The 12,107-nt window shown below is 41.8% G+C and overlaps 1 protein-coding gene across 1 annotated transcript in view; it reads right to left on the bottom strand.

The window, feature by feature from the left end:
- Positions 1-1,855: 1,855 nt before the first annotated feature.
- Positions 1,856-12,107, bottom strand: part of SLC35D4 (solute carrier family 35 member D4) — a 121,886-nt gene continuing 111,634 nt past the window's right edge. The window contains 1 exon segment of the mRNA XM_083187522.1: positions 1,856-2,326. Within this exon segment, the coding sequence (XP_083043648.1) occupies positions 2,266-2,326 (61 nt within the window). The 3' untranslated portion in view covers positions 1,856-2,265.

Here is a 12,107-nt window from a genome sequence, read left to right as displayed (position 1 = left end):
GTATGGCAGAGGGCAGGGTAAAAACAGGTGGAACAAAATAGGGAATAAAAAAAAGAATAAAATGGCACGCAAATAAAATATATGCAATCCGGGATATAAAAAAAAAGAGGGATAAAATGGGCGCGAGATTAAAAGAGGGGAATAAATGGGCGTAATAAATAAGACAACTTCAGCAGATTAGGCGTCTAAAGAAAAAACATTTGAATAGCAAACCCGACCATTACTTCAAAAGACGTCAGATGCGTGAATTTGAAAGGTGTGATAAAAAGGACGCCCAAAAGTAAACATTTGAATACCCCACTAAAGGTCTAGGACCTCTAGCATGTGTTTCCTGGATGGCGGTGGCTATTTTTGAGAGGCCATTTTTGCAGATTCCATGCCATTTGCATGGCCTTGGCCTACAGTGGTGTTCCCTTATTCTTCCACCTGTTTTCCACCTGTATCTCTGACTTCTACCTCACTTCTTCTCCCTATCTCCCTGCTTTCTACCTCTGTTCTTCCCTCTGGATTCTGCCTATATCTTAATATTTAGATAAGGGGTCCATGAAGTTTTTGTTACGCCCCTGGCAATGAGCATGTAAGCAAGAAACTCCTGACATTGATCATGTAACGCCTGGCGATTAGAAGGAAAACCCTGGCATTAATCATGTAACCACTGGCACTAAACACGTAGGTAAAAAATAATAATATAATGTTGGGAGCACCAGAGACTTTTTGTCTGGGAGAGCAATATTTGTAGCTTCACCACTGGGGGAGAGAGCAGATACGGAGGGAGCAGAGAGACAGATGTGAGGAGGGGGAAGAGATACAGAATGGGGAGAAGGGCATAGGTGCATCTGTACACTGCAGCTGCAATCTCACAGTTTTATCAATCAAAGCACTGTAAATCCATCTAACGAGAGCAGGGGGAGGAGAGAACTGCAAGGGCAACTATGGAAGCATAATCTGGTGCTGCTGATGGTGCTTCTGATTCACAGTATAAGAAGATAACAGATGACAAAGAACAAGTGTACATGCATGGTATCAGAAATGTAAGCAATGGTGGCTGAAAAGATGCACAGAGATGTTGCATCCTAAGGGCATGCCGCCGAGAGCTGCTCACACAGGAGATACCACGTGGATACCAGGACATTGCAACCACCAACATATATGGAGCGGTAACTATGTTTTCCTCTTGATAAACCTGGGCCTACTAGGAACGGACTCTCCTATTGCTGCTATAGTGTGGAACTGGGCGTTTATGATCAATTATATTTTATACATGCCAATTACAGTATGTTTATTGTATTCATGTGCTTGTTTTTTATTCAAGTAAAACTTTTGAAGAGATCATCCAATTCTCTTTTGAAATTAATTTTTAGCTATGCTACCACCTTTGTTTTTCTGTTTTCATACCTATACAGGAGTAACTAACCTGTTACATAGCAGCTGCTGGGAAGCCACACCTACCAAGAGCCCCCTAGACCCCTCCCCTATCCGTGCGGGTTCGACATTTTTTCTTGATCTTCAAAACAGTGCTACAAACAGGAGTCTTCACTTGCCAAAATAAGCCATTACAACTTTATTGTTTATATTAAAAATTATATAATTTTAAAGCAAAAGTGTAGAATACACTGTATACAGTATATAAAATGGAAAATGATTCTTGTACAATGTGTAAAATCCAAAATATAGCAAAGTAAGCTATACTATTACACAAATAATTTAAGATTATTTCTATAAATAATGACTGTAAACAAAATAAGAGGAACAAACAAAATATGAAAGCTGTTGATTACTTGCATGGTTTAAAAAAAATATATCATGGGAAAGTGAAAAATCGTTGTTTGTTTGTTTGTTTTTACACACACAAGTATAAAAACAGATCAGATGTTTTGGTTGTGGGTTATTTTGTCTGATGATTTACAGTATATGAACATTACAACCATGTACTGCTTCTTTACCCATGTTATATTACTGGCATTGTATTATACAACATAAGTAATCCTGTACACACAGTGTTATGGGTTTAGGCTTTGGTTCCCTTCAGTGTCTTGAGTTAGCGATAAACTCCGCCAAAGTCATCTCCACTTGGACAGACAGACGAGTAGGTAAACACCAGTTAGAAAACATTTGTAATTCTCCATTTCATTAAAATCATAATGGACAGAAACATTTCTAATGAATAAAACAAACTCTTTCTTGGCGTTTTGTTCATGGGAATGGATAAATGTGGATATAATCCAGTTGTGTAGGCGTCCGGTACCACCAGGATAGCTGTATTTCTCAAGCGCTTGTCCTCGCTGCATACACTAGAAGAGCCTCTCCTAGACAGCTTGCCAGGAAACTGTGGAGAGAAGATCCAGGAATGATTTATTGTCCATACGTATATCTGATAAAACCAAGCAATCACAAAATGCTTTGTGCCTAAGAAATAATAAACCAAATAAAAGGAATAGAAAAGAGAATAGAAGCAAACAGATGATCAGAACCAGAATCAGCTACTGTATATTGGCCAGGTATACTCGCGTACACTTGGAATTTTTTGCGGTAACAGTGCAGCATTAAGCAGGGAACACAAGGGGGGAAGATAGCAGAGGCATAACATACATCACATACATTTCACGTATATACTGTAGAACAGTTTGAGTTAGAATTTGGGACGTTCAGTATTGTTTAGTTGGTGGACAGCTATTGGGAAGAAGCTTTTTGTGGTTCTTGTCGTCTTTGCTGGGATGGACCTATAACGCCTGCCTGCTTGACGGAAGGGGTTAGAACAGGTTGTGGCCAGGGTGTAATTGGGCTACCCAGATCTTTCCTGCACGCTTCTTAACCCTGGCTGGGTATAGTTCTTGGACAGTGGGGAGGTCCACCCCGATGATCTTTTCTGCCGTCTTCAACACTGAATTCAGTGTTGATATAACACTGAATGCAATCATTTGTTCTAGGTATAACTGTAGTTTGACACACAAGCTTATATTCCACAATCATCCTATAGATGCATAGGTAAATTTTGCAGTTTGGAGCCAATATTTACTGTAATACACAAAGGGGGTGTTCAATATGGGATTTCGACTGTCGGAACGTCCCAACAGTCGGAATCCCGGGCCGTTTTCGCCCAACTTGCCTGCAACTTGACGGCTGGTATTCAATGTTCTGGCTGTCGAGTGTCGGAAAGTGGGCGTGTCGGCATAAAACGGGCGTGAATTCAATAATCCGTGGCAGTTTTCATCAAAACAGATCCGGCACATATTGAATACCCCCTAAGGAAGCCTTGTGACTTCTATACAATAAGAGAATTCTAATATTATTCTAGTGATTTATAGATTAATGATGGCATTCCAGCTACTTATACGCAAAACAGATAGCATTTTAATCCCCTATACTAAATATAGGCAGCAAACTAATGATCATTATACAATACAGGGCACATTATATTGGTTTCTAAACAAGACATGGAGCATTCCAATGACAACTATACAGAAATCATACTTGTAATCTATATGTAATATATAGACCATTCTATGGACTTCCTACAATACAGGGTGCATAACAGTAAATTACAATACAAAAATCATAGTGACAGCTATATAATAAAATCAAGAATTTAATTACAAAATACAGAGAACATCCTAGTGACTGATATACAATAATTAAAGCATTTCATGGAAATATGGATACAACAGAGATCATCCTAATAAACTGCTCACAGGCTATTTCTCTGCTTTTTATAGCACGGGTGCCGGACGGGGTCCCGACAGTCATTATCCCGACTGTTAAAACACAGACGGCCAGTTTCCTGACGGCTATTCTCCCTCGTGGGGGTCCCCGACCCCGATAGAGGGAGAATAGAATAGGTGGCGAGCGCAGCGAGCCACCGCCCCCGCAGCGTGGCAAGAGCAGCGAGCCCGCAAGGGGCTTTGTTGCGCTGTCCACGCTGTCTGAGTCCGGCCAGACGGGATCCCGACGTCGAGCTGATGACTGTCGGGATCCCGACTGTCGGAACCGCATACCACACCCTTATTGCACGTTCCCAAAACCTGTGATTGCTCTGTAATGTAGGACCCCACACATATATGGCGAATTTACAGTGCAAGTGCTTTTACAATGCAGACCAAAAATGTAAGGTGACCATAACATGCATAGGATACATATAAGGTGTGTTCACTATGCAGAAAATCATCCATATTTTTTTGCTGGGGGCAAATGAATTACTTGCGCCTTCTGTGGATCCCCACTGATGTGCGCTAGATACCAAGTTTGACCAATATCATCCACCAACTAGCATGCTGGCACAACCGCAAACCCAGTAAGAGAACATTGCCACAGCCAAAGACAGAGAATAATCAGTGGCTGCTCCAACTGTATTATATAGCACTGTGTGGTTCAGGTAGTCAGCCCAAAACTGCCCGTCTACTATTTTGTAAGAAATAGATGAAAGGAACATCAGTGGCTCAAGGAAAATCATCTAGATTTAAATGTGAAATACTTTAGAAATGCTTGAGATAAACATACAGCTTTACAGACAATGCAAGCAAATGTGAAAACTAAGGGATCCATGTATAATCTATTCTCTGAGGGAAACAAATGTTATGCCACTAAATCAGGGGTGGGGAACCTTTTTTGTGCCAAGGGCCGTTTGTATGGGGAAAAAATCCTTCGGGGCGCCATATCTAAAAATGTATCTTACAAATTGTCCTGCTGCAGCCCTCCCACGCTCCAGCGGCTGCTGCTGAATAGGACTGACAGTCTCCGGCTGCCATTGAATTAGAGGAATCTCGCAAGAACTCCCCCTGTACTTGACTCCCGGCAAAGCCGCCGGGCAGGCCACTCAGACCGGCTACGGGGGCTGCATACAGCCCCCTGCCTGAGGTTCCCCACCCCTGCTGACTAAACCAAAGTCGGCAATGTACAATTTTACTTCATACTAGTTTTGCAGTGCATTACATTAAAATAGTTGCCTTAGAAAGCCTGACTAGGTGACCAAAGATCAGACATTGGGAGCCTTCTGCTTTGGCAAGTGTGTGGGGAAATCACTAGATGCGGACATTCAGGGTTTCTAGATTGCATTTTCTTCAAGCCCAAACATCTAATGTATCCTGGTTAATATTACTAACATTTAACAGTTTATTACATTGTTCTTTATACTTGGGAACACATGGATACAACAAAACTGGGTGTTAAACAGAAAGAGAGGTAAGAGGACGGCTAGCTTACAACCCTCAGGACAATAGTCATTTCATATATGAGGATAGGTGCATAGGTTGATCAATATGTAATTAAACTGTCCAACTGGCACAACAGCAAGCATGGGAACTCAGGAGATGTCCTCGTGTTCAGTTTCTCCTCTTCCTGTGAAGGATGTCTCCCTCCTGTATTTAATATTTATTTACAGTTTCTTATATAGCGCAGCATATTCTGTTGCGCTTTACAATTGGAAACAACTGTGATTAAACAAACTGGGCTGATACAACCCGACATGGAGGTAGGAGGGACCTGCTTGCAAGCTTACAATCTGTACTTTGTTTAAACCCTTGTTACTGTATATTTGAAAGTTTCTATCATGCCTCCCTTTCCCTTCTCTGCTCTAAACTATACAGATTAAGATCTTTTAGTCTTTCCGGGTAAGTTTTGTGATGTAGGCCATGCACCATTTCATCGTTATATATGTGTAGTGTTCGTTTGTGTGTCTCCGAAACACTGAGATCTGTTGGCAGCGAGTGAAACTACATCTCTTTCTCGCTTACACATGCACAAACACAGAGGCAGTCACAAGGTAGCAGACTAGCTTTTGAAGCCTTTGCTTCGAGCGGGCTTACTAATATTACATATATTTGTCACAGACAAACAAAAACTGGTTGAGCAAGCTAATTAACATTTCAACACCTGTGGGGAAGAGCTCACTGGCTAAGGCAGTGGTTCCCAAACTGTGTGCCATGGCACCTTGGGGTGCCTCGGGACACTTGCAGGGGTGCCGCTGGTTGATAGTCCAGGACCAAATAAAATTATGTATGGTCATCGTAATAGCCAAAACCAGTGCTTGTGGCTTCCAATCATAAAATATGTGGACTGACTGAGGTGAATCCTGTCCCTCTTCACATAATGAACCCATTGAAACACAATTTACTTAATTTACTATTTTTTTCTGCATTTGTAAATAAGCTTTTATCCTAGGGGTGCCGTGAAAAAATTCTGATACGCCAGGGTGTTGTGATTCCAAAAAATTTGGGAACCACCGGGCTAAGGCCTTGTTTAATTAGCATTTTTGGCTAGCTCACAAACGAGGCCATACCTAAAATAATAGGTTATGACTACATCGAGAGATGAGATTCACTTTATTGTCATTACCCCACAATAGGGCAACAAAATTAAGTGTACTATACACCAGCTATAGATCATTTGAATCTCACAGAACACACTTTCTCTTCCAGAATTGATCTCTCCACACCTTGCTTGGAATCTTCTCTCCTCTATCCAATGTGAAGTATCAAACTCTCACCCTACTACAGTATATAGAAACACACTAATGGGATTAATGGCATAGTATAGTTAAATGTGTTTGCGGTAGTTTTAGGAAGCGATAACTGTGATGGTTCATTATGTGATATTGTAACATTTGTTGTTGGTCTGAGAATCTAGAATGGTAGCTTGTAACGTAGACACATCTGTACAATAATGTTTGTAGTATTTGTTATGGATGGTAAATTATATATTGATTTACATGTGGCAACTTGTGGTTGGTTTGCGGTGGTGTATGTTGCTGAATCATGGATGCAGGCTACGTGCTTTGCTTTTGTTACTTTAATCATGTGCTTGTAACAAGGGCATGCTGAGACTTGTAGTTCAACAATGGCTGGAGAATCAGTTATTGCTCACCCCTGCCTTAGATGTAATGGAATGTCAATTATGGCAATTCATTTCATGTAACGGAAGAGTTTAGCCAGGTGTTTAGGAATTATTGGATACATTCTGATATGCCATATAGTGGAGTCCGGTCTCTCTGACCATTTTGGATTTGTAAGACAAGATGCCCACTGCCATGTGCTATAAATAATAATATATATATATATATATATATATATATATATTCATATTTATGTATGTATGTATGTATGCATGTATGTATGTATGCATGTATGCATGTATGTATGTATGTATGAAGCATCCTTTGTAAGGGGGTAAGACTGGATTTTTCCAATTGATGTTGTGTGTCTGCAGAAACTGCGCTGTCGAAAGGATCTTATCCTATAGAACCATAGGGTACTGATCTACATAAGGAAGGGTCAAGGGGGGTTGGGTTGGCACCACCATGACTGATAGAGGAACCGTTGACCAGCCAACTTGGCTTGGTCCCATCTCCTGAATCCATACTAAATAATTCGGAAGGATAGGCTGTTGCTCACTGGCCAATGCGGTGTGGTCTTGCGTCTGGCTAACAGTTGCCATCCAGCCCATATTCCTGAGAATGCTGGAATCCTGTGTCTGCAAGTACCAGTACCTGCTGTTCCAGAGATGTTCAGTCCTTTTGTTGACAGCCTTTACTTTGCTTTATAGAGAATGCCAGACTTGAATCAGACTGATCTACATGTGCTTAGATGCTGAGAGCGTTCCGAGTCACATTTCTGGAATCATTTTCCTTACTAGTCTGTAAAATGGTGAAAGTGTTTTGTTCTTCCTTTTGTTAAAATATAACTTTTGCTGTTTAAGAGCTCTGCATACTATGTGTGACCTTTGTAACTTTTTCTTTTTCCTTCATTGAGCGTGCCTGGGACAGAAGCCAAGTTACAAGTCATGTAGATTAGTGGAGATCAGAACAGCAGGATTGTGTTGCTCCAAGAAACAAGTGAGAAAAGACTTTGCTGATGCAGGAGAGCACCAGAGTCCACAGGCCATGATGTGACCGTCTCTACATTCATTAACTGATCAAAGTAAATGAGCAAAAAACATTTTCTAACAAATAAACGGATGTTGTTTTCAAGTGTTATGAAGTGATAGAACATTCAGATTACTATTTGAATTGATTTTACCAAACAAATTGAGAGATTTTTATGGGTTAATATTTCTACATCTCTAAAAGGAATGGCTTGAACTAAACTTGCAAGCCTCTTAGAGTAAAAGGAAAAATAAAGGACTGAAGTGCTCGAAGTGGGCCGGTATGACATACCGGCACTTCTTAAAGCACTGATTTTTTTTTTCCCAGTGGAGGCAGGATCTGACTCCCACCCCGCTCAAACACCCGGAGGAGAGACAGACGTATATTTTAAAGCTAAAAATATGCACTGATGCAGGAAATATTTAAAAAATAAGAAAACAATAAAAAACGAGATGCAGTACAAGTTGCTGAGGTAACGTGACCCGATCCAATGGTGAGTAAAAAACTGTATATAGACGCAAATAAATCATATAGAGGGAGTGAGGGAAGAAGAGCCAGTGTATGAGGCTCATTTAGAATTATATCGGGTTAGTTTGGGAAGGTTAGGTAAGAGAATAAGAGAGATTCTTACTTGTGGAACGCATATGCGTTCCAAAGGACGTTTCCAAATTCAGTTCCGCCGTCACATCGGAAGTGAACCGCGGGCGGAGGAAACTGAATGGAGTAGTGCAGTATGTTCTGGGAGGCAGTTTATTGGCGTACACTGCCTCTTAATACAAAGGTTCCAGAGGATGAAAAATTGAGTCTGTAGGGGTACTGGACTGATTAGATGCCGGGATTAGTCACATGACACATCCCGTTTGTACCAGTGCCCGTATATGTAAACAGTAGTAGTATTGAATTGGTGAATGGCTCTATACCGCTCACGTGACCTGGCAGCTGCCTGTTCTCACAAGTGACAGGCAATTCATTTCAAGAGATCATTGATATACACAAATAAATAGTCAAGTATCACAGTTACTCTCTTTTCTACATGGATATCGATATAAACAATTTCTGTTATTATATGGGGAATGAGTACACACGTATTTAACGCATAATGGAATAAAGTAGATTAAGTAAATCATTTGTGGTTAAGGAAACAATTGGAAAATAAATAGAAAATAAACAATATCAATTTGTAACAGGTTAATAACTTATTGGAGAACGCATATTGGTAATTATATAGAGGAGAAGGAAAAACACGTAAAGAGGACAACGGATAAGTGTATAAATGTATATTGATCCTAAATAGAGGACTAGTGTTTATAAGAATAAATATAATTTATTTTGACCTTCTACCTCTGGTAAAGTGCACTTACCTGTGACTTCATCACACTTGCCCCATCCCCCCTCCCCACTTCCAGCCACACCATCGCTTTGGGGTCACATTCGTACCTAGTGTAATTATACACGTTTTTTCCTGTGTTATGAAGAGCTTATCTACATGTCAATATTAATTGTTTTTATATTGTGATACAATACATGTTTCTTTTTATTCAAGTAAATTTATTTTTTTATTTTATCTGGCCATACATTTGTCCAATTTGGCCATTTTTCACCTGATTCTGATGTATCGGGCCAAGAAATCGGGTGAAAAGTGGCCAAATCGGCCAATTTGGCCATTTTTCACCTGATTCTGATGGATCGGGCCAAGAAATCAGGTGAAAAGTGGCCAAATCGGATGTATTTAACATCTTATCCAATCCAATACACGGTCCCGTGCCTGTCAGAGTGGGAGATTGGACCTGCTTGCACATCCGACCTCTGACATGGCAGCCTCCCGGCAGTGGGGAATGGGATCGCATGCGATATATCACATGCAAAAGGTCCGCATACAATATATTGCATATGCTCCAGGGGGCCTCTAGGGCGGTCGGCTGCAACTTCTCCACTATGTGATCGGCTGCAACTTCTCCACTAGCGGCAAGCGGGAGAATAGACAAAAACCTATTCAAAAGACTTGGCGGCCGCCCAGTCTTTTGAATAGGATTTTGTCTATTCTCCCAACGATCAGCGCAATCCCGGACCCTTCTCTCCGGTCCCCGCTAGCTGCCTGCCTCTACCACGGATACTGCTCTCCTGCCGCTACCCCGCCTGCAGCTCCCCCAGGTAACGTGATGAATCACATCCAATTTATCACATGTAAAAAAAATAGCACATCAAGTGCCAAATCTTATCAAGTTCTCCCGGGAGCAAGTTCTCCCGGGAGCTTAGGACAAGTCGGCCTAATGTTGTCTATACTTTAGACAAAGTGACAGTTATGATAACATCTAGACTACCATAGTAATAGCTCCCTATGAGCCAACACCCTCTAATCTAAGAACACGTGTTATTAATGGTTGTCACAATATGTACAGCATGTATTTCATTCTTTAATACACCAAATAAATACTAATTATTTGTGCTAACTGTACATGTATGAAAAAGTTGCAACAACAATAAAATCATTGGTACATTGCAATTGCAGTAAGCAGGGATGTCACTGTTAAATACAATACATACTATGAACAGTAGCCCATTACATTGTATAACTAATTAAACAACGCACTGCATCCTCTTGATAGAGAACAATTTACGAAATAGAATTCCCAGGTAATGTACTGGTAGAGAGGCGCAGCCAGTGTAGCAGCAGCCTTTCTGGTCTGTGTTAGAGTCTCTATGGGATGAGAGTTTTTCGCACGTCAGTTTTTCGCCCATTATCGCACTTTTTTCAAATCGCATTTTTGCCTTGGATTCGCATATTTAATGAGGTGCGTGTTCCGGCAAGAAAAGTGCGATTGAGTGCGATAATGGGCGAATTTTCGGCATGAAAATGTGCGATTTTTAGGCATGAATTTGAGCTTATGTGCGATTTTGGGTTTGTATAAAAAAAAAAAATTAAAAAAATTGCATGGGGTCCCCCCTCCTGAGCATAACCAGCCCTGGGCTCATTGAGCCGGACCTGGTTCCAAAAATACAGGGGACAAAAAGCGTAGGGGTCCCCCGTATTTCTGAAACCAGCCCCGGACTCTTGGACCGGTCCTGGTTCCAAAAATACGGGGGACAAAAAATCTGGGGGTCCCCCGTATTTTGAAACCAGCACCGGGCTCCAACAGCACGCAGTGTCATGCCACAGCCGGGGGACACTTTTTACATAAGGTCCCCCGGCCGTACCATGAGCACCGTGGCTGGTCAGCCTTGGACGGGGTACCTGGAGGAGTGGGGACCCCCCCAATAAAGGGGTCCCCCCCCCAGGCTTCACCTGTCCAGGGCTGAAGCCCGGGGCTGTCACTGGCGTCCCTGGCCAGTTGACGCCGGCCTGATGGGGTTAAATCTTTCACTCCTAACATTGCTTTATACAGGAGAACTACAAGTACCAGCAGACCTCCCCCGCAGGCTGGGACTTGGAGAACCACAAGTCCCAGCATGCGGGGCATTATTGGGCCCGCTGGGACTTGTAGTCCACCTGTAAAAATCATGTTAAAATAAAACACACACACAGAAAAGTAAACTTTATTACATACACACACACACACATCTCACTTTTACAACAATATACTCACCGATCCAGGATCCAGCGCTGGTCTCCCTTCTGCAGAGCCGGCTACCCCCGCACTGACAGCAGGGACAACCGGCTTTCTCCGATGCAGCTAACAGCTTCTGTCGCATTGTCCCAGCGCAACAGAGGCTGGGACATTTGCGAAAACGGGATTTTGGCCGTTTTTTGCGCAAATTTCACATAAAAACACAAATCTCATCCCATAGAATGTCACCCACAATGTCTATGTCTACAGTCATATGATCGACCACTAATGGTTGACAGGGTCAAAAGGTTGACAGGGTCAAAAGGTTGACAGGGTCAAATGGTCGACAGTCAAAAGGTTGACAGGGTCAAATGGTCGACGGTCAAAAGGTTGACATTCAAAAGGTCGACTGTGAAAAGGTGGACATGGTAGAGGTATTACAGACTGTTTTCATGTTTTTTTTTGGTGTCTAAGTCGACATGGATACCGCCTATATGTACATCCATGCCGTAGTGGATGGTACGGTATGAAATACCTTCAGTCGGCACAAATGTTGTAAAAAATGCATATCCACCTTTTTCATGTCGACCTTTTGACCCTGTCGACCAATAGTGGTCGACCTTATGACTGTCGACCTAGAGTCAATCTATCATGAGTCCGGATACCCATTCAATTTGGTACCAGCATGCATACATCACATACGTACACAT

This window comes from Crinia signifera, chromosome 5, assembly GCF_055691185.1.
Source record: "Crinia signifera chromosome 5, ASM5569118v1, whole genome shotgun sequence".
NCBI lineage: Eukaryota > Metazoa > Chordata > Amphibia > Anura > Myobatrachidae > Crinia > Crinia signifera.
Note: the sequence above shows the minus strand (reverse complement) of the source record. Positions and strands in the feature narration are given on the sequence as shown.